The sequence below is a fragment of the Balaenoptera borealis genome (assembly GCF_965194805.1).
Source record: "Balaenoptera borealis genome assembly, chromosome: 3".
NCBI lineage: Eukaryota > Metazoa > Chordata > Mammalia > Artiodactyla > Balaenopteridae > Balaenoptera > Balaenoptera borealis.
The window spans coordinates 73,773,919-73,793,855 of NC_138866.1; the positions used below are offsets into that span (position 1 = coordinate 73,773,919).

Below are 19,937 nucleotides of genomic sequence, written 5' to 3' on the forward strand. Positions count from 1 at the left end.
AGAACATTCATATGTGTCAACCCACCTGTCCTTAATTTTAGTTCAGGCAATGTGGTCACCCTAGCTGAAAAAGTATCTGACCTACCTTTAAGGAGCAAATAGTCTCCGGGGGAAAGAAGATAAGAATGCACATGGCACGTATGTGTGCACACCACAGATCACTGCCCACTCTGCTGGGCTGCGAGCGTCTGCAGGCAGGGCTGGACCCGCCAGATCCCCAGAGCCTGCGCAGTACCTGGGACCTACGTGCAAAAATGCCTGTCCAACTGAGGCTTCAGAAAAAGCTGCAGGTAGTGTCACTCAGGAGACACGGATAAACCCCGCAGGGGGCAGTCAGAGGGCCGGAAGGAGACTGGCTGGCTGAGACCACTTGCTTTCCATACATTATCTTATTCAAAGTTTAATTAAACAACCGACAAAGTAGGCATTACTACTGCCATTTTACAAGTGAGATTAAGTAACTGGCCCAAGGTCACCGAGTGGTAGGTGACAGGGAGATCTGAGCCAGGTTCTATCGGACATGCTCGCTGCCTCCCTGTTGGAAGGACTTGGTGAAGGAGGTGGTGTTTGAACTGAGGCCTGTTACAAAGCCATTAAGATACTACAGGGGCTTTGTTTCAGTTAATGCACACAGGTAGCAACAGCAGCTGCAGGGAGAAAATGATCCTGCTGACCAGGTGACCGCAGGGTGGGGCGGGGGGGCTTTCATCTGCTCCTGAGCAACTCCGCAGAACCCGAGAATCCCCCAGCCCTTGACTAGCACTGCCCTCCCTACCCCCTTCCCCTCCAGCACCCCCTCCTTCCCCGCCCAGACGTCCAGAGCGCCCCGGTTACTGGGAAACACGGCAACGTCGGCCAGGGAGGTGAGGGGCCGAGATCACTTATCTCCTCCACGGCGGAGCTCCGAGCGTTCTCATTTCCTGCTGGCCTATCTGCACACCTCCCGGCTTCCTCCAGCGCCGGCTCGCCCGCTCCTGACGCATCTCCCCCTCCCCCAGGGTGCCGGACTGAGGGCAAAGAAAGCTCTCTGAGTCACACAGCTCCCCCTTTCCCTAGCCCTTCTTCCCCAGGGGTTTTAAGAACTAGACCCCTGCCCTTCCCCCCCCCACGTCAGCGCCACAGCCCTGCCTGACCTTGGGTGGCCGTCCTCTCAGCCTCGTTTTCCTCCTTTACAAAGCAAGGATAAGTACACCGTCTATCTTGCTTACTTTCCTATCTGATTCACAGGGAAATGGCCTGCAAGGAAAAGGGTATGTTTCAATGACTGAAAAAGCATAACACCAGAAAATGCAAGGCCTTAACTATCATCACTAGTTCATCGTCAGGGAGTGAATAGAATTCCTCCTCACTGAGACAAGGGCCTGGCCCTGGTCCTCTCCGCCTGCCCACTCTCCCTGTAACTGCACTGCAAGACCCACATCTCGGCCATGTTTCCTCTTCCTCCTTCCGGGCGTCTTGCCCTTGCCAGGGCTGTGGGAGGCTGCCCTCTGCCGGTTCACCTGATTCCTGACCACAGTGGCCCCCTCGAGTCCTGAATTTTGGGCCAATATTACCACCTGGTGTTTAACTGAGGCACTGCTGCCAAACTGGAGCGGCTCAGCTTTGGTACCTGTTTGCCACAGGGTCCTCTGAAATGGAGAGAAGGCAGAAATCTCCCGGTCTGGGACCTGAGATCTGTCTCCTGGGTGCAAGCAGATCTCCTCAGGCCAGGTCAGGGCTTTCAGAGAAAAGACCTCAAGCTGTGCACAGAGAGTTGGGGGGGTGGGGAAGGGGGAGGGAAGAATGCTAAATAGAGGTGTAATTGCCTGATTTGCAGGCAGCCCCGTCTCTGTCTGCATACTTTATTTTAGCGTCCAGTGGTGTACACAGCCCCGCTGCATTTGCACCACTGAGGCCTGGCCCTCGTTGTGCCCGACTTACAAAACCTTCTGGCCTCCACGGGGCACTCACGGCATTTGCTGGTGACAAAAGAGCCAGTGACACATTTCTATGTGTCCTTTCCTTCTCACTGTACCTATAGTCCCTTTTGCAGATGAGATGCAACAGGTAAAAGCAGGGCCACAGCGGTACCTCTGACAGGAGGGAGTGGGTAGTTCCCAGAGGAAAGAGAAAAGGGAAGGGAGAGGGGGCCCCCGTCTGAAAAAGCGCAGAGAGCGAGCCATGGGCTTCTCCTGGAGACCCTGAAACAGAGCCCCAGGAAGAGGTGATGACAAAAGAGAAGGCCTCTCAAGCCTCACAAGAGGAAGTGGACCCAAGAGAGGTCAGAGAACGGCCATGCAGAAGGAAAAAGAGCAAACTGAGCTGCTGCGAGGGCCTGAGCCCTGCGGCACAGGAAACGGGCAGAGCCCTCAGGACCCAAGTGGGGCAGAGCGCCAGCCCGAGGCTCTGGCAGTGCAGGCCAGGCGCTGGAGCCACCGGAGGAATGCAGCTGTCAGTTCCTGGGGCTGCCAGGGTCTGGGGCACAGGGCCCAAGCCCTGACCAGGTGCCTCAGCTGAGCCTGGGAAGTCAGGGATGGTGCCAGGCTGCTAGAGCTAGCCTGGGCTGGAAACTCGCGAGGGCTTGGGCTGTTACACAGACCCTGTGCAAAAGCCTAGGGAAAAGAGCCTGCTCTGCACCATGAGACAAGCCCTAGCGTATGGCTTGGTCCCAGATTTATCACTACTTCCTAAACCCCTCAAACAGCACCGCCTGGCTTGCACCCAGGAGAGTGGCTCGGAGAGGTGGGGCTACAAAAAGAACTGAGTGGCCCCGGGGGTAGGTGGAGACCAGCACTGTAGGGGGGGACTGCGAGGGAGGGAGGCGTGTCCAGGGAGGAGCTCAGATCAGGCTGGGGGTCAGCACTGGAGGAGGGTTTTCTCTGTTCCTTCTGACTGGGCACTCATTCTGCACAGGACTTTTTGGAAGTCGGAGGGAGGAGGATACTCAGAGTGAGGTGTTGCCCTCAAGGAGGATTCTGGAATCCCCTGGACTCAACAGGGAGGGGGAGGCATTCCCAGAAGAATCAGCTCCTGGGCATCTCAGAACCCTGGCTTGGAGCCTGACCAGAGTACCCCCAACTGCTTAAATAGGCCAGGGGCCCCATTTCTTTAAAGCCTGCATCCCTCCCTCTGCGGTGCGCCCTGCCCCTCCCTGAGTCACCCCAGGGAGAGCGGGGGGAAAAAAGGGAAGAGAAAAGAGGCATTGACTACAGAGGAAGGAAAAGGAAACAGCAGAGGAGGGAGGAGAGAAGCCACACAGGAGTGGGTGACAGCGGAGATCGGAGAGGGCAGATCTAGGGCAGATCTAGGGCAGGGGGAGACAGCAAGCCGAGCATCCCAAAGGGTGCCCCAAGAGCAAGGCGGCCAGGGGCGGGGAGCCGAGGGGGCGGGCCGGCCATGTCCCACGGGACCTACTACGAGTGCGAGCCCCGGGCTGGCCAGCAGCCACTCGAGTTCTCAGGGGCCCGAGTGGGGCCTGGGGAGCTGGGGGACATGTGTGAGCATGAGGCCTCCATCGATCTGTCTGCCTACATCGAGTCTGGGGAGGAACATCTCCTCTCTGACCTCTTTGCTGTGAAGCCGGCGCCTGAGGCCCGAGGCCTTAAGGGCCCTGGAACCCCTGCCTTCCCCCACTACCTGCCGCCTGACCCGCGGCCCTTCGCCTACCCTCCACATACCTTCGGCCCCGACAGGAAGGCCTTGGGGCCTGGCATCTACAGCACCCCAGGGAGCTACGACCCCAGGGCTGTGGCTGTGAAGGAGGAGCCTCGGGGGCCCGAGGGCAGCCGGGGGGCCAGCCGCAGCGGCTACAACCCCCTGCAGTACCAAGTGGCACACTGTGGGCAGACGGCCGTGCACCTGCCCCCGGCCCTGGCAGCACCCAGCCAGCCCTTGCGCGTCTTCAAGGTAAGAGTGGCTCAATTCTCCTCCCCGCCACCCAGGGGCTGGAGGGAGGCCCGTGCGGATGGGGTCTGTGTGTGGTGTTGCTCGGTGAAATCGACCCACCACAAGCCTTCTGTGTTCGCCCCCCAGTCATAACCCCTCTTGGCTTCTCTGTGAATTCACTCCCCCGCCGATCCCCACTGTGTGACCGGAACCAATGTGTCCCGCAGTCCCTGTGACCAGGTGACCTGCCCTGACCTCAGCACGCACCCCCCCCCAGCTTCTCTGCTGCCCACCAGCCCCCTCCTCTCATTTCTGTGTCACCTCCTGCTTCTAGAAAAGGAAATGCCTGCTGATGATAGAACTGGAGACTCAAGATAGATGGAAGGAAAGTGTCCTCAGAAAGTGTGGGGACGTGAAAGGGAGTTTGGGTCAGAGCAGAGGACACTGTACATCTGGCAGGGCAGTGGCTGTTCTGTTGGGGGCCAGGAGCTGGCTCTGAATGCCACATCCCTCCAACGCTCCACGTGTGCTCTGACCACTGGGATTCCTGCCCCACCTTTGCTCTACTTCCCCACAGCCCTCACTCTTGTCCCTCTGTACCTTCCCCTCCAGGCCCCTTTGGCCGCTGCCGCGCCCCCCTGCAGCCCCCTCCTCAAGGCGCCCTCACCGGCCGGCGCCTCGCACAAGGGCAAGAAGGCCGTGAACAAAGACAGCCTGGAGTACCGGCTGCGGCGGGAACGGAACAACATCGCGGTGCGCAAGAGCCGGGACAAGGCCAAGAGGCGCATTCTGGAGACGCAGCAGAAGGTGCTAGAGTACATGGCCGAGAATGAGCGTCTGCGCAGCCGCGTGGAGCAGCTGACCCAGGAGCTGGACACCCTTCGCAACCTCTTCCGCCAGATCCCTGAGGCCGCCAACCTCATCAAGGGTGTAGGGGGCTGCAGCTGAGCCCGCCTGGCAGACTGTGGGCACCAGCCCCCGGGGCTCAGCCTGACCCTGGGGACCCTCACCCTAGAGGCCCCAAAGGCCGAGTCAGAGACAAAGACAGTGGACAAATGGCAGCGGGGGGCAAGATAAGGAGGAGGGCGGGCCCCAGCCTAATGATTCTGTGGCTGAATAAAACTGCACTATGGCACGGTGCTGGGGCTGTACACTGGGCCCGTGTGTGTGTGTGTGTGTGTGTGTGTGTGTGTGTGAGAGAGAGAGAGAGAGAGAGAGAGAGAGAGAGAGATGGGGGACTCCAAAGGTAGGGAATGCACGAGGCTAGGCCTGCATACCTCTTGATTCCAGGCCACATTCGGGAAATTCAGCAGACAAGCTGCCCACAGCTCTCCCACAGTGCACCGCACAGCCAGGCCCTGTATCTCTCCCTCTGCTCTTCTCTCGACCCGGCCCACTCTATCCCCACCCCAGAGGACCTGGAGCAGCCTCTGGACACTCCCCTAGCAGAGCTCTGTGGCTCGCAGGGAGATCTCAGCACCTCCCGTCCCTCCTGCCTGGGCCTGCTGACCCCAGCCCTGCTCTAGCTCACCTTGAGGTATAGGTCTGGGAGTTCCTGCCCCAAGAGATCAAGGGAAAATTCCAGATGGCTCTGATGTATTTACGGTGCCTTAGCTCTTGATCCGGGACTCAATCCCTTCTCCCCAGTTCCCAAACTTCAGTCTGCCAGACTGACAGACCCCCATGCCTCCAACCCACCCGCTCCCACCTTTGTCCCTCGTTCCCTAGGGCTTCGGTTCCCTAAAGAATGTGAGTGCTTGGGGGACGAATTAGTTGGGAAAGGCCTCGAGACCTGTTCGCATACGAGAAAATTGGTAATGAGGAGGATGACGACACACCTGTGCAGTGAAACCCCATGTGGAAAACAGTTTTTTTCATAGAACTCTAGCCTGAGAGCCATAAGAGGGCAGTGCTTGACAGCCTCAGTTTTGAATTTCCCTCTGCTACTTTCTAGCTGTGTGACCTCATGCCAGTTACTTCTTCTCTCTGTGCCTCAGTTTCCTCATCTGCAAAACGGGAGGAGTAGTAATGCTGTACGTTCATAGATAAACAAGGCCTGGCATACGGTGAGCACAAATACTTGTTATCATTCCCTTTTGCTCGAACTGAAAGGACCTCAGAGATCTCATCTAAACTTCTCATTTTGCAGGTGAGGAAACTGACGTCTCAGACAGGGAAGGGACTTACCCAGAGTCTTGCAATGGGTTAGAGGCAGAACCAAACTTAGCTCTGTAAAATCACAGATCTCAAGAGGGGCTGGAAGAGACCTCAAGAGATCATCTGGTAGGCTTTGCCCTCAGACAACAAGATAGTGTGGGCCACATTTGATAGATAAAGCAGTTGAGAGCCGAGGGAATAAGAGACATTCTCCGGAAGCTCACGCAGGTGAGCTTTGCTGTCTCCACACACGCACCTATCTCTACTTCGCCCTCACACCCTCCCCTCGGAGGCATATGGAACAGTGCGGGGCCAGAGTCAGGGACATGAGACACAAGATGGGCTGGTTAGAGTCTCTCCTAGGCCACCAATGACTTATAGGCCACTGGTGAGAAAGCAGTGTTAGACACCAAGGAATAACCTTCTGAGAGGGAGAGAGACTGGGTCTGGATCCTCCCGGTCCGCTCTCTCTCCTCTCTCTCTCCCCGCACCTCCACATCCCCAGTGTCAGAGCCTTCCCACATCGAGGACATCCGGGTGCACCACGCCTGCCTCACCCAGGACTCAGTCTCTTTCCTGCCTTTGCCTCTGCGTCTCTCAGGCACCATCTCCCCTACATCTGTGCTCTAGATACCCCTGCCCCAGGTCTGGTTTGGGCAGACAAATCTGAACCTCGCTAGATGGTTTATTCTACCTGAGTTAGGAAGAAAGAGGCACCTGTCTCTGTGGATGCCTGGGAGAATCCCACACCTTCCTTTCAGCCCAGGGGAATGGGTTGCATAAAGGGGGTTTGTACAGAGCACGGTAAGTGACTCAACCTCCGGATTTCCTCCTCGCAGCTCAAGACCACTGCCCCTGGACTTATTTTCAAGGTTCTGGGTGACGGGACCTGGGTTGCTTCAGCATCAGCCCCAAGCTTCTTCCCCACAGTTCTGAATCGTGTCTCCTCCCAGCCCACAGCACCCGGGGGCTCCTCAGGGCGGGTGTCTGGCACCAGGTCTGGAGAAGAGCCACAGCCTCAGCTAAGAGAAGAGAACACCTGGTCCCTGCCTGACGGCAAGTGGCAGGCACACCTCGATCCTCCGTGGCAGATCATATCCCGGGGAAATGACAGGTAGCCGAAAGTCACACTTTTAACCCTGAGGTTTTAACCTGACCTCAACTGGTTTGGGCCAAGGTAACTTATTCAACAAGTGTTTGTTGAGCATCTTTCCTGTGTCAAGCCCTTGCAAGGTGCTGAGAACACTGTGGTGACCAAACCCAACTCTTGGCTGAAGGACCCCTCCACCTATTGTGTTCAGGCAGGGCAGGAGATTGTGGGTGGCAGGAGAGGGAAGTCAGGTGCTTAGCCCCCAACTCCTAGGGACAGGACAGGTAGTCTCTGCAGCTGCCCTCACAGCCTGGGGGTGGTGATGGCTCTCTGCTACTGCTGGAGCTTACCACTTCTGCAGCTGTCCCTTAAGCCTGACCATTCACACCTCTATACATTCATGAATTACCCGCTCTGAACATGCCCCTTGGGGAAACCTACTAAACCAGCAGAAAGGGAGGTGGTTTTTTGTTTGTTTGTTTGCTTTGTTTTGTTTTATTTATTTATTTTTGGCTGCATTAGGTCTTCATTGCTGCACGCGGGCTTTCTCTAGTTGCAACGAGCGGGGGTTACTCTTTGTTGCAGTGCCCGGGCTTCTCATTGCGGTGGCTTCTCTTGTTGTGGAGCACGGGCTCTAGGCACGCAGGCTTCAGTAGTTGTGCCATGCGGGCTTCAGTAGTTGTGGCTCACGGGCTCTAGAGCGCAGGCTCAGTAGCTGTGGCGCACGGGCTTAGCTGCTCCTCGGCATGTGGGATCTTCCCAGACCAGGGCTCAAACCCATGTCCCTTGCATTGGCAGGCGGATTCTTAACCACTGTGCCACCAGGGAAGCCCAGGGAGGTTGTTTTAGCTGGGGTGGTCAAGGAAGGCTTCTCGGAGGAGGTGACATTGAAGTGGAAACCTTAAAAATGTCCAGGAGGAGGCAGATGTGCCAAACTGGGGGAAAGGAGAGCAGAGGGGAAAGCAAATGCCAAGGCCCCGAGGTGTCCCGGTCCAAAAAAAGAAAGGAAACCGGGTGAGGCTGGAGAAATGGAAAGCAGGAGGAAGGGTACGCAAGAACACCGCCTCCCTCCCTCCAGGACCGTCTTCATTCCCTCTGCCGGGAGGAGGACCGTCCCTAAGGAGCAGGCTGCCCATGCCCCGCCGGGTGGAGATGCCGCAGGGTCGACGGGGTCCGCGGGGTCCGGAGGCTGCAGAAAGAAGGCACCCCCAGGAAGGGCGGGTAGCCTCACCCCTGCCTGGGGAAGGTTCGAGGCCCAGGGCGGGGTCACGAGAACTTTGGAAAACCAGCACATCAAGGTCCAAATAGCACACACCTGCGTTCCCTTGGCTTTACGATCCACAGCTCGGGCCCACTTTTCCTTCATGGGCAAAACTGGGGACCAGCATGAGAGTCCTGAGCTGACAGACAGGATCTCAGGCCCCAGGGAAGCAGAGGAAGAGAAGGTAGGATGTTGGAGATACCGCCAAGAGGGAGGAAGCTGCCCAAGGTGAGCCCGCCAAGGTCAGTCCGCGGTGGCAGCTCGGACTTGTGAAAGCCGCTCCCCCTGCTCGGTGCACACCTCCCCACCCCACCCCCACGGATTGCCACATGCCTGGGCCCCCAGGGCCCCCATCCCAGTGTTGCAAGATCCCGGTTGGGGCTGTGAGGGTGGAAAGGGGCCTCTTCACCTCCACTCCCTACCCTGCCCCAAGCCATGAGGGGACTATGGGATGGAGAGGGCTGTACAGGAGATGCTGAGGCAACAATAGCCAAGGCTGGCCGAGGGCCTGTGCACCTCCTCCAGGCCAGTCACTTCCCATCACCCCCAGCAGGCAGACCTTTCCTCTCAGGACTCAGCGGGGCTGCACCCCAGTGGGAAGGGTCGGACCCAGACAGGACTCCAGGCTGCCTCTGTCAGCTGCTGCTATAAGCAGACCTGGCTTGGCCCCAGAAAAACATCAATGAGCAGCTCATTGAGAAGGCCCATCAGAAGTTCCCTGAGACTACCCCGTGGGGAAATGATGGGTATTTTCAGAGGAAAATGGCTGCACCTGGCCATCAATTCTGACTTCAGGGAGCAGCAGAAGGGTCCTAAGACTTGGGAGAAGGAAGGCTTCCGACTAGGGAGACACCCCCCCTACAGCGCTGTAAGCTCCCCTTCCCTTTTAGAAACATGGATCTGAGCTAGGTAGAGGCAAGCCATACATAGCATGGATCCCCCACCCCACAAGCCAAGCTTCACCCCAAAGCCCCAAACTGTCCAAAACCCTATTGCTCCCCACACCTTGCACTGTCACCCCTGGCCAGACCATCCAACCCTGCTGCAATCGGGACGGTTTGCAAAACGCCTGTAGCTCCCGCTTTGTCACCATCTGAGGTTAGGACTGCACTCGGGAGATAAGCCCAGGCCCCATCCGCCGTCCTGAGTGAGACTGCTGGCCCTGCTGCAATCGGGACGGTTTGCAAAACCCCTGCTGGCGCCAGCTCTGTCACCATCTGAGGTTAGGGCTGCGCCCCAAGATAAAGTCTAGCCCCGCCCACCGGCCCTGCCTTCAAACCTTGCAAGCAGCATGGCCAAGAGACAGAGCTCCAGGGCAGCCCACTCAGGGTCTGGAAGCCTTAACCAGACTCAGGGTGAGGACCCCTTCTTCCTGGTCCTCTCTCACCTCCTCCCCTTCATCCCCAGCCTCACCTTTGCACACTGCCCTCAGCACCATCCTTTCCCCTCACTCTCCATCTACCCTCCTCGATTCCATCTTCCATCCTCACCCTCCCTCCTCCCTCACCTCCCTCCTGCCTTCTCATCACACTCATTCATTCATTCATTTGCTATAAAAATACTTAATAACCCCTACTCCAGGCACCTTGCTTGTTATAGGAGCTACAGGATAAGCAAGGAGGACAGTTCCTGCCCTTGCGGGGCTTACAAATTCATGAGGGGGACAGACAAACATACCACCACAAATAAATAGATCATTCTAAATTGCAGGCAGTGCTATGGGGCAGAAGTAAAGAGTGACTGTGACAGATACTAATAAGGGAACCTGATTTAAATGTGAGGGTCAGGAAAGGCTCTTTGAGGAAGTAACATGTAAGCAGATATCTCAAAGGTGAGTAGGAGTCAGTCTGGCAGAAAGTGGGGCTTCCCAGCAGAGACAGCAGCTCTGCCTAGGCCCCAAGCAGGTCCTTCCCGGCCATTGACAGAGGCTGGGGGTTAGGGCAGACTAGACTGAGGGGGAGAGGTGAGGTCAGAGAGGGGCTGAGGCCAGATCTCGCTCGAGGGGATGCAGAGCATCAGAAGGAGGAAACACCTTCCAAAGGAAGAAGACGTTTCCTCTCTCCTAAGGTGAAAGAGAAGAGATGCAGCAGACGCAGATACAAACAGGTCTGTAGCCCGCTGACGTTGTTCCCGTCTCATGGCTTCTATTTTTACCATGAAAGAAGAGGTGACTACAAGTGACTGAGCAGGAAGCTCTGAGAAAGGCTTAAAGGTGTAAAATCCCAGCTTCTGAGAGTGGAAGCGGGAGCTGAGATTTCTGGCTTGGAAGCGGCCATTGAAGTCTAAGATGACAATTTTGGGCGACAACAGTCTGTCCTCTGGAGGGACTTCCTTCAGTGGTGCTTAGCTGCTCAGGAGCAAGTATGGACAAGACAGATGTTGGGTTCATCTGGGCGTGGGGCTCACCCAGGGAGGCAGGATGGACGGGACAGACAGGGAAGGGGAGGGATTTCATGGTGAACCTGGAACTTAGGGCGGATAAGGAGAGGTGAGGAGACAGGAAGGGCCAGTGGTTCTTCAGTGAGCTTGTAGAGCAGCGGCAGTGAGCCGGCTTGAGCAAACAAACCATAAGGAAAGGAGATCATATCAGAGAGTGGGATGTTTGATTCAGTTATTTCATAGTTACTGCAGTTTCTGGTGATGATAAGGCCTGGGTCTGACCCTGGGGGTGGCTTGCTAAGGTGGATGAGAAGCATGTAAGAGATGAGAGCGTGAAGGAACTGAGAGGTGGCCACGCTGGTTGGAGCATCCATATGGATGATGACATCACTTGGATGACTGCCTTGCTCAGCCCCATCCTCTCTCCACAACCGCTGTCCCACATCCCACATCCTCTCATTCACTCCACCCCCCATTAACATCCTCTTCCCTAATCCCTAGTTTCCTACCTCCACATCCTCTTTCTCATCTCCATCCTCATCCTCTCAAACCCCAGCGTCTCTTAACACCTTCATCCTCTCCTTACCCCATTCTCACTCCTCATCCTCATCTTTCTCATCCTGTTCCTCTCAGCACTTAATTTCTCCTCCACACTGGGCACGTGAAAAGCACTATTGCATGGTGGGTTAAAGCCTGTGCCCAGGAGCCTATCGACGTGGGTTCAAATCCCACGTATACTGCCTGCCCACTTTGCCTCGCTTGTAAAAATGGGGTAATAATAACACCTACCTCATAAGGTTGTCGAAAGAATTACCTGAATCTAAAGTGCTTGGAACAATGTCTGGGCTCGATACCATGACTGTTATTCTCCCCCTCTCCTTGCCTCATTGCACTCTTCTCCATCTTCTCACCTCCGTTATCCCTCTGTACCTACTTCATATTTCTTCTGAGAGGCAGACATGAATCAGACTCAGGCCCTGCCCATGGTCTGGTAGGGAAACAAGCACAAAAATAAATGTCAGGGGCTTCCCTGGTGGCGCAGTGGTTAAGAATCCACCTCCCAAAGCAGGGGACACGGGATCGAGCCCTGGTCCAGGAAGATCCCACATGCCGCGGAGCAACTAAGCCCGTGCGCTACAACTACTGAGCCTGCGCTCTAGAGCCTGTGAGCCACAACTACTGAGCCCACGTGCTGCAACTACTGAAGCCCGCGTGCCTAGAGCCTGTGCTCCGCAACAAGAGAAGCCACAGCAATGAGAAGCCCACGCACCGCAAGGAAGAGTAGCCCCCGCTCGCCGCAACTAGAGAAAGCCCGCTCGCAGCAACGAAGACCCAACACAAGCAAAAATTAAATAAATAAATAAATTTATTTGTTTTAAAAAATGTCAGGAGAATGTAATAAGTGCTACTTCAAAGATGTGAAAGAAATGCTTTCGGAGAACAGAGGATATGCAAACTCTGCCTGAGGGGAGTAAAGAAAAGTCTCAACAGGCAGATAAACCTCTCAGCTGGATCTCGAAAGATGAGGAAGGATTTGCCTGGCAAAGGCAGGAAAGAGGTATTCCAGCCAAAGGAACACGAGGTGTTTCTTGTGCTGCTTCTGCTAGAAGGTCTGAAGTTCTGCAAGCTGGTGTGAGGTTAGGATGAACCCCTACCCCGGCAGGGGCACGCCCTATCCCAGTAAGGCCACAAGGGGGCAGCGAAACATTAAGAGAGGTGAAGGATGGGGCCCAGAAAACCTCAAGCGAGCCTCACAGACCTCCAATCCCTTGGGCAAGCCCTGACCGGGAGGGTTTTCCCCAGACTGGGCCGGCCCAGCCAGGAAAAAAAAAAAAGGCTCTGACACTTGGAGAAAAAGACTGGGTTTGTCTTAGAAAAAGAATAAAAGTCCTCTTAGTATGTCCTCTAACACATGTTGGTAAGAGCAGAATAATTCCTCGCTGAGTTGAAAGTGTCTGTGGAATACATCCTCTTGACTTAGTATTTACCATGGTCTAGACACTGTTCTTGGCACTTTACAAATCTTCACTTTCTCATAACAGCCCTATCAGGTTAAGTACGGTCACCCGCCTTTTGCAAGTGGGAACACTGAGGCATTGGGCGCAAGTTACACTGATACAAAGTAGCAGAGTTGGTTTGGCTCCAGAGTTTGGAGGCCTCCCTTGCAAGGGGTAGTTCCAGCCACAGCCCTAGTGTGTAAAAGCGTAAGACCCAGCCCTCCCAAAGCCCCCCGCCCCCTGGAAGTCAGCAGTCCTCTAAACTCTAGTCCTTGTGCATCACTAACGAGCTCTGTTCCCTTACGTCACTTCACCCCCGACCCGCATCTTCAAAAGCTAAAGAATGGGGTTAAGCTCTGTTCCTTCACCCACAAACTGGTGAGTAGGTCCTCTGGGCTGTGCTGAGTGCCGTGGATACAAAGATGGGTGGGAAACAGGCTTGAGGGACTGTGGGATGTGGAGGGGGAGCCTCGGAGATACAGTTACAGCAGAGGATGACAAGCTTTCTGTTAGGAGGCAGAGGAGAGGCCCCTCCCGCCTCTGGCCGGTGTGGAATTTGGGCAGGAGGTGTTAAGAAAGGCTTCCCAGAGTAATTACAGGGAAGGTAGGAATTAGCCAGACAGGCAGGGAAGGAGGGTATCCAGGCAGGGGAAACAGGATGTGAAAGCACAGCATGAGCAGAGAAAACAAAGGGAGTTCTAAGAGCTCGGTCAGAACATCTTTGAAGATCTTCTATTAATGTCAATTTTCAGAGTTTACTTCTCCTCCTGACGTGCCTATAAGCGGCTTCTGTGAAGCCTCACAGAATGAACTAACGCAGGAGCCTCTCATAGGAGGTGTTAGCCAACGCACACGTGTTTAAATGGTGAGCGCCTAAGTGCCCTACACAGGTGGAAGAGATGCTTAAAAGCCTTGCAGTTTAGGGCTTCCCTGGTGGCGCAGTGGTTGAGAGTCTGCCTGCCAATGCAGGGGACACGGGTTCGAGCTCTGGTCTGGGAGGATCCCACATGCCGCGGAGCAACTAGGCCCGTGAGCCACAATTGCTGAGCCTGCGCGTCTGGAGCCTGTGCTCCGCAACAAGAGAGGCCGCAATAGTGAGAGGCCTGCGCACCACAATGAAGAGTGGCCCCCGCTTGCCACAACTAGAGGAAGCCCTCGCACAGAAACGAAGACCCAACACAGCCAAATAAATAAATAAATAATAATTAAAGGTGCTAATAATTAAAAAAAAAAAAAAAAAAGCCTTGCAGTTTAGAGTTCACCCAGTTCTAGACATGGGGGCTAGTGGAGTGCAAAAGCCTTGTTTGTCCACCTCCAATGAGATAGGCAGGCATCTGTGAAGCAAAGAATGCCCCCCCACAACACACACACCATTATGTTAACACCAGGTTTTTAGTTCTGAGAAGGTTCCAAGGTTGTCCACTCAGAATGGCAGAAGAATTAGGCTGAGATGGAAGAGGGATAGGAGAGTTCCTTCATGGATGAGGCAGGCTTCTCTTTGGAAAGGTCAGTTGAGGCCTCAGGAGTGAATACTGCCCCCCTCCAGCTCTCTACTTCTGGCACCCCAGGGAGGAGAGGTGGGGGGCTGCAGCTTTGGCCCTTGTAGTTCACATCGGACCTCTTGGCAGGAACTATAGATTTACTCAACAACACTCAAATATTGACAGAATAACGCAAGCATGGTGGAGGAGATTTGGAGAGAGATGGTCAAGAGAGGAAAGCCAGGAATAAGTAAGGCGGGGACAAAGGGAGCAAAAGGCTGGATCCAGGGCAGCCTATGGAAATATGTTTGCGAGATGTTGCTGCTGCCGCTGCTTCCCCTGGGGGGCTGCCACAAGCAGGTGTCTACATGACAAGACACAGATGTTTGAGCTTTCTCAGGCCCCCTTTCTCCCAACTTCCCCCAAATTTCCGCACTTCCTCCCTCACCCTCCCTGGTTCCCAGGATCCTCAACCCCTCCGAATCCAAACCTGCCATATCGGAGATCCTGTATCAGAGGGAGCTTGGGGTCCTGAGGGAGGCAGGGTGAGAGGGGGATCCCAAGCCCTGGCGGCAGGGAGAGAGGCTGCTCAGCGGCTCCAGGGTGTCCTAGCAGGTGAGTGGGAGAGCAGAGGGCTCGGGAGGACTGAGGGGCAGAGAGGGTTAGTGCAGCAACCCAACACAGAAAAGAAACTGACGTCTAGGATGTTGAAGTGAAACTGATCTCTCGTCTTGTTAAGCCCCTCCAAGGCAAGGACCCCTGCTTCTGCGTCGAGACCCTGCACAGTACTGCCATGCTGCCTGGGGAGACCCAGACACCCCAAACTACCACAGGTGAGTTCATGTCATTGAGAGTGTATCCAATACCTCTTCAGGGATACCCAGAAATGTCTCCAGCTCACCTACAGGTATTCATTCCTGCCAGGTGCAGCCTCTTGAAACCAGGATACCAAGGACAGAGTTGCTTGGGGGCCAAGGTGAGAATGACTTAGCAGATTTGGGGATCTGAAGATCTCTAGCTTGCCTAGATCTCTACAAGACCACCAGCATCAGAATGACTTAACGTGCTTCTTAACAGTGCAGATCCCTGAGCCCCCTCTCCCCCTGACAATTTATTAAATCAGAGACTGGAGGAGGGGAGCAGGGGAGAAGACTCCCTATACTAACCGTCCACTAAGCCAGATGCGACATTTCACTCACTGTCACATCCCTGATGCCCATCTCCGTGGTTATGCCTTGTGGCCAGAGCAGGAACCCTCACAGCTGATCCAGCCAGGTGGGTCTGGGGTCCAAAACACTGATTTTCTCCTGTATGTGTGGGTTGCCCACGCTTCCAAGTGCCACCAAGAGGTGAGGTTCAAATCAAATCCCTTTGCCCGGCTCTGCTTCTCAATCTTAAATGTCATGGGAAAGGGTAGGGAGCATACAAGCAGTTTTTATTAAATTGGACTTCCCTGGTGGCGCAGTGGTTAAGAATCCGCCTGCCAACGCAGGGGACACGGATTCGATCCCTGGTCCGGGAAGATCACACATGCCGCGGAGCAACTCAGCCCGTGCGCCACAACTACTGAGCCTGCGCTCTAGAGCCCGCGAGCCACAACTACTGAGCCCATGCGCCACAACTACTGAAGCCCACGCGCCCTAGAGCCCTTGCTCTGCAGCAAGAGAAGCCACCGCAATGAGAAGCCCGCGCGCCGGGATGAAGAGTAGCCCCCGCTCGCCACAACTAGAGAAAGCCTGCGCAGCAACGAAAACCCAATGCAGCCAAAAATAAATAAAGTTAAATAAATAAAAGATTTAAAAATAGATAAATAAAATCCCACAAGCCGCGTGGCACAGCCCCCCCCCCACCAAAATAATTGTGCTTATTTGGGGTAACTTGGGGCATGCTGATGAAGTTTGGTTGGGGGCTGAAAAACCTCCAAGCCATCCCTTGGTACCACCCCTGCCAAGTTTCCTGGGCCTCCATTTTCAGGAAGACTTCTGCATTACCCCAGTCCCCTCCTTTCCGCCCTCACCTTGTCCTGGCCCATCCACAGCCCTCTATCGTAGCCTATGCTGCCTGCTGCCAGCTGGACTCAGAAGACAGGCCCCTTGCTGGTACGATTGTCTTCTGCGCCCATCTCACCAGCCCCAGCCTCAGCCACAGTGACATGGTCATGGTGACTGCTGCATGATGAATAGGAAGAAGCAAACAGGTTGGGGAGGGAGCACAGGTCACTCAGCTTCCCATGAAGTGGAAGGACCTCCTCAGGGTGGAATAGAAGCTGCCTCAAGCTCTAAGAAGAGCTGATTGGGCAGAGGGGCGAGAGAGTGCAGTCCGTCCTGCTGCGGTCCCCTTCACTCTGCAGTCATTTGTCCTCAGGCCACACTCCACAAACTGCTCCATGCCCTGGGTTTCTCTGGACAGCTCTTCGAGAAGTGGAGGGATTGCCCTTCAGGACCCAGCGGTAAATGAGAGGAATGAGGGCAATGTCTCCTCACAGCATCAACCAGAGGGAACCACTGCTCTCTCACCAACTTCTTCCTTTCAACTCTTCCTCACCCTTCTGAGGTCTCCCTCTCCTCAGATGCCTTCTTCTCTTTCTATACTCAGCGAGAACTGTTCTACAAGTCAACAAGTGACAAGGCGAGATGAGTGGGGACAGCTGCTTCTCACCACAGCCTGGCCAAACACTTGGGACTGCTAGGGGTTTCACTGGGCGCTCCCTTGGAAGAAGAGATGAGGATGAGAACACCTTGGGGTGATGGAAGGAAGAGGGAACGGTCAGGTGGCACCAGCTATCTCCTCCCAAGGGGCCCTTTGTCTTCACACTGGGAGGCCTGACTACTCCAGAGCTGTATAATGACTGCTACCTACGATGGTGCCCAGCGCACTCGGCTTGACCCGATCACTCTTGCTGCCTTCAAAGACTCAGGCTGGTACCAGGTCAACCACAGCACTGCAGAGGAGCTGTGTGGGGCTGGGGTGAGAAATAAGGGAGAATTGCAGAGGGCACTCATGACCCGAGTCAGCTTGGGGTCAGTGAGAGAGGTTGGAAGGGATTATCTGCTGCTAAGGTGTATTTGAAGCTGTGAGCATGGCTGGCCCTGACGGGTCTGGGGGCTTCATTTCTTCTGAGGGCTCTTCTATCTCTCAAGCAGGGTCTGGCCTGGAATTTGGCCTGGTGACCACCTGTGGGAATGGCACCTCAGACTTCTTCTGTACTGGCAGGTGCGTGTGCTGAGGGGCTGCACAGCTGTCAGTGATCCTACTGTCACTCTACCATCCCCCACACGCAGCGGACTGGGCTGCCACTACCTGCACCTGGACAAGGGAAGCTGCTCCTCAGACCTCACGCTGGAAGGCTGATGCAGGTATAAGCTCTTGGCCAATGGGGTGGGTAGACTAGAGAATGGGGAATGAAACCGAGTGGGGCTGGAGAGGAGTCTCCTTCTAAGGCATCTGGACAAACACTCTTCTACCTTCTGCCCTGCCCTTCAGAGTGAATGCTGGAGGAAGGAAAATGGATTCCCACCTGGGGCGGAGAATCCCCATGGGGAGATCTACCATCCCCATAGTTGTTGCTTCCTTGCCAACCTCACTTCACAGCTGCTTCCTGGGGACAAGATCAGGCATCCCTCTCAGATCCCACACCTCAAGGAAGCAAACCCCCTGGCCACTGCTACTTACCTCAGTGCACAGAGAGGGGAGTGTACAAGGTGCAGGTGGAGGGATCACCCTGGGTCCCATGCCTTCCCGGAAAGGCTGTTCAGGTGGGTATCAGAAGTGGAATAGCTGTAGCACACTGGCAAAAATTTGGAAGTGCTCTTATGGTAGTACCATCCAATGTGTTTTGATGTTCATTTTTTATTATTGGAGTATGGTTGATTTACAATATGATATTAGTTTCAGGTGTACAACATAGTGATTCAATATTTTTATAGATTATACTCCATTTAAAGTTATTATAAAATATTGGCTCTATACCTTGTGCTGTACAATATATCCCTGTAGCTTCTTTATTGATGTTCATTTATTTTTTACTGAGTCCATGAATCTGATTTAGAATGTACATTTTCCTTAGAAGGAGGGCTTGAGCAGGTGACTGAGGCTATAACTATACCCTGCTACATACTTCCTTGCAGATACCTGGGAACAATGGCCATCTCTTCTGTCTCCGGGGTTGGCTGTGTTAGACAAATGAAGGTACCGATGCTATCAATATTACTTGCCTACCTGTAAGTCCTTCAACCTGACCTATTATTTCAGCTGTCTTTAGGATTAGCTGGGCCCCCCACCCCCAGGCCACTCCCTGGGGAAGGAAGAGGGCGAAGAGCTAACTGAAGCAGTTCTACAAGGTTCTGGTGAGCACTGGCGGGTAAATCAATGGTTCAGGCTAAGGATTTATACAGTGGGCCAAGGAGAATGTTCAAGTCCTTAACTTGATAACCCTCCTCTAAAGACCTTCTGTTCATCCCAGTCCCAAGCCTGCACCTGTTTCATGAGATATACTCTTCCAGGGACTATACTTCCATTAAGAGATCCAAACGTGCATTTGGTGCTATTTCCACAGTCTCTTGATTACCACCAGTCTGGTCTTCACTGTGCATATGTGGAAATCCCCTGGCTGCCAAGGGCCTTCAGTTGGTATGCTGAACAGGGCCCTGACCCTGACTCTCCGGAAGAAACCTCTAGAAGTATATTATGGAGGAGCCACCTTTACCATAGAATACAGCAAGTAAGTAAGATAACATTCCAAGGAGTTTTCTTTCAAATTCCTGGAATCCAGATATTTGAAATTATATTAAGCACTCATTCATACATACACTGTCCTATACAGAGTTAATATTTCAGAAAACAAGGATCCCTAACATGGTGCCTATCACCATGGGACACCTCTCTCCCCAGCAATAATAGAGTTCACCTATCTCTAGGACATAGGGTGCTCCTAGTCCCCTTCTTTTCTTTTTAATGATTTTTTTTTTTCTTTTTGGCCGCACCGTGCAGCCTGCGAGATCTTAGTTCCCTGACCGTGGATCTAACCTGGGCCCCCTGTAGTGGAAGCACAGAATCCTAACCATTGGACGGCCAGGGAATTCTCTTTCTTAAGCACTACCCAGGCAACTTGCCTAAACACTATAGTCTTAACTCTTCCCCTAAGCCATTTCCCTCACTGCCAAGTTAGACCTCCTTCCAACAATTTAAGTTGCTGGCAGTCTTGGATCTTGGTCTTCTTCCTTTCAGGTTCTATATCCCCTTATTGATTTCCCGTTCAGCTTACTGTTTGGATGATGAATGAGTTATAGGTACTAAAATAAAGGTAGGGCACTTCACCTCCTAGGCCTAGGCATTATTCCAGGCCAAATATTACCCCTACATCCCTAGGTTTCTAGTTACCTCAGACCATAATCCTTCCATGACCCACCTCGGTCTGTCCATGGGACTCTGCCTAATGTCGCTTATCCTGGTGGTTGCACTGGGAACCATGGCTTATCAGAAACGAGCTACTCTTCAGGTGGGACCTTCTGCCCCTTACCATTCACTAGAGCCCCAAGGAGCAACAGGGGGCCCAGTTGGAGGAATGAGGGAGGTGTGATGTTACCCACAGCATGACACAGGTTAGGGCAGAGATGATTTCTTAGGAGAAACTGGATGGAAAGTCGATCTATTGTCTATACTTAAGTTCTACTTTTCTCAGAATGCCTCCTTCTCTGTGTATCAACATT

The 19,937-nt window shown here is 54.1% G+C and overlaps 2 protein-coding genes and 1 long non-coding RNA gene across 3 annotated transcripts; 2 read left to right on the forward strand and 1 right to left on the reverse strand.

The window, feature by feature from the left end:
- Positions 1–836: 836 nt before the first annotated feature.
- LOC309626032 lies at positions 837–1,687 on the reverse strand. The gene is made up of 3 exons (XR_014242895.1): positions 1,350–1,687; positions 1,134–1,236; positions 837–1,007 (listed from the first exon to the last, which is right to left on the reverse strand). It is a non-coding gene; the product is annotated as an uncharacterized lncRNA (long non-coding RNA).
- A 1,097-nt stretch (positions 1,688–2,784) lies between these two features.
- CEBPE (CCAAT enhancer binding protein epsilon) lies at positions 2,785–8,554 on the forward strand. The gene is made up of 2 exons (XM_082388609.1): positions 2,785–3,885; positions 4,477–8,554. Exons 1-2 carry the CDS (start codon positions 3,376–3,378, stop codon positions 4,810–4,812), a joined length of 846 nt encoding a protein of 281 aa, XP_082244735.1. The 5' UTR covers positions 2,785–3,375; the 3' UTR covers positions 4,813–8,554.
- Positions 8,555–13,992: 5,438 nt separating this feature from the next.
- On the forward strand, positions 13,993–19,892 carry CIROP (ciliated left-right organizer metallopeptidase). Its single transcript, XM_082386267.1, is given in 22 exon segments — positions 13,993–14,610; positions 14,612–14,844; positions 14,969–15,062; positions 15,154–15,205; positions 15,435–15,578; positions 16,268–16,390; positions 16,594–16,678; positions 16,821–16,889; positions 16,892–17,052; positions 17,056–17,182; positions 17,185–17,196; positions 17,373–17,442; positions 17,511–17,577; positions 17,581–17,607; positions 17,713–17,878; positions 17,881–17,984; positions 18,357–18,404; positions 18,408–18,460; positions 18,462–18,498; positions 18,500–18,575; positions 18,751–18,949; positions 19,597–19,892. Coding segments are annotated over 22 exon segments (2,235 nt in total). The 5' UTR covers positions 13,993–14,533; the 3' UTR covers positions 19,808–19,892.
- The last annotated feature ends 45 nt before the right edge of the window (positions 19,893–19,937 follow it).

Coding starts and splice junctions, on each gene's coding strand:
- CEBPE (XM_082388609.1), top strand. CDS start 3,376: ATGTCCCACGGGACCTACTACGAGTGCGAGCCCCGGGCTGGCCAGCAG. Junction 3,886..4,476: donor AGCCCTTGCGCGTCTTCAAG/GTAAGAGTGGCT, acceptor CTTCCCCTCCAG/GCCCCTTTGGCCGCTGCCGC.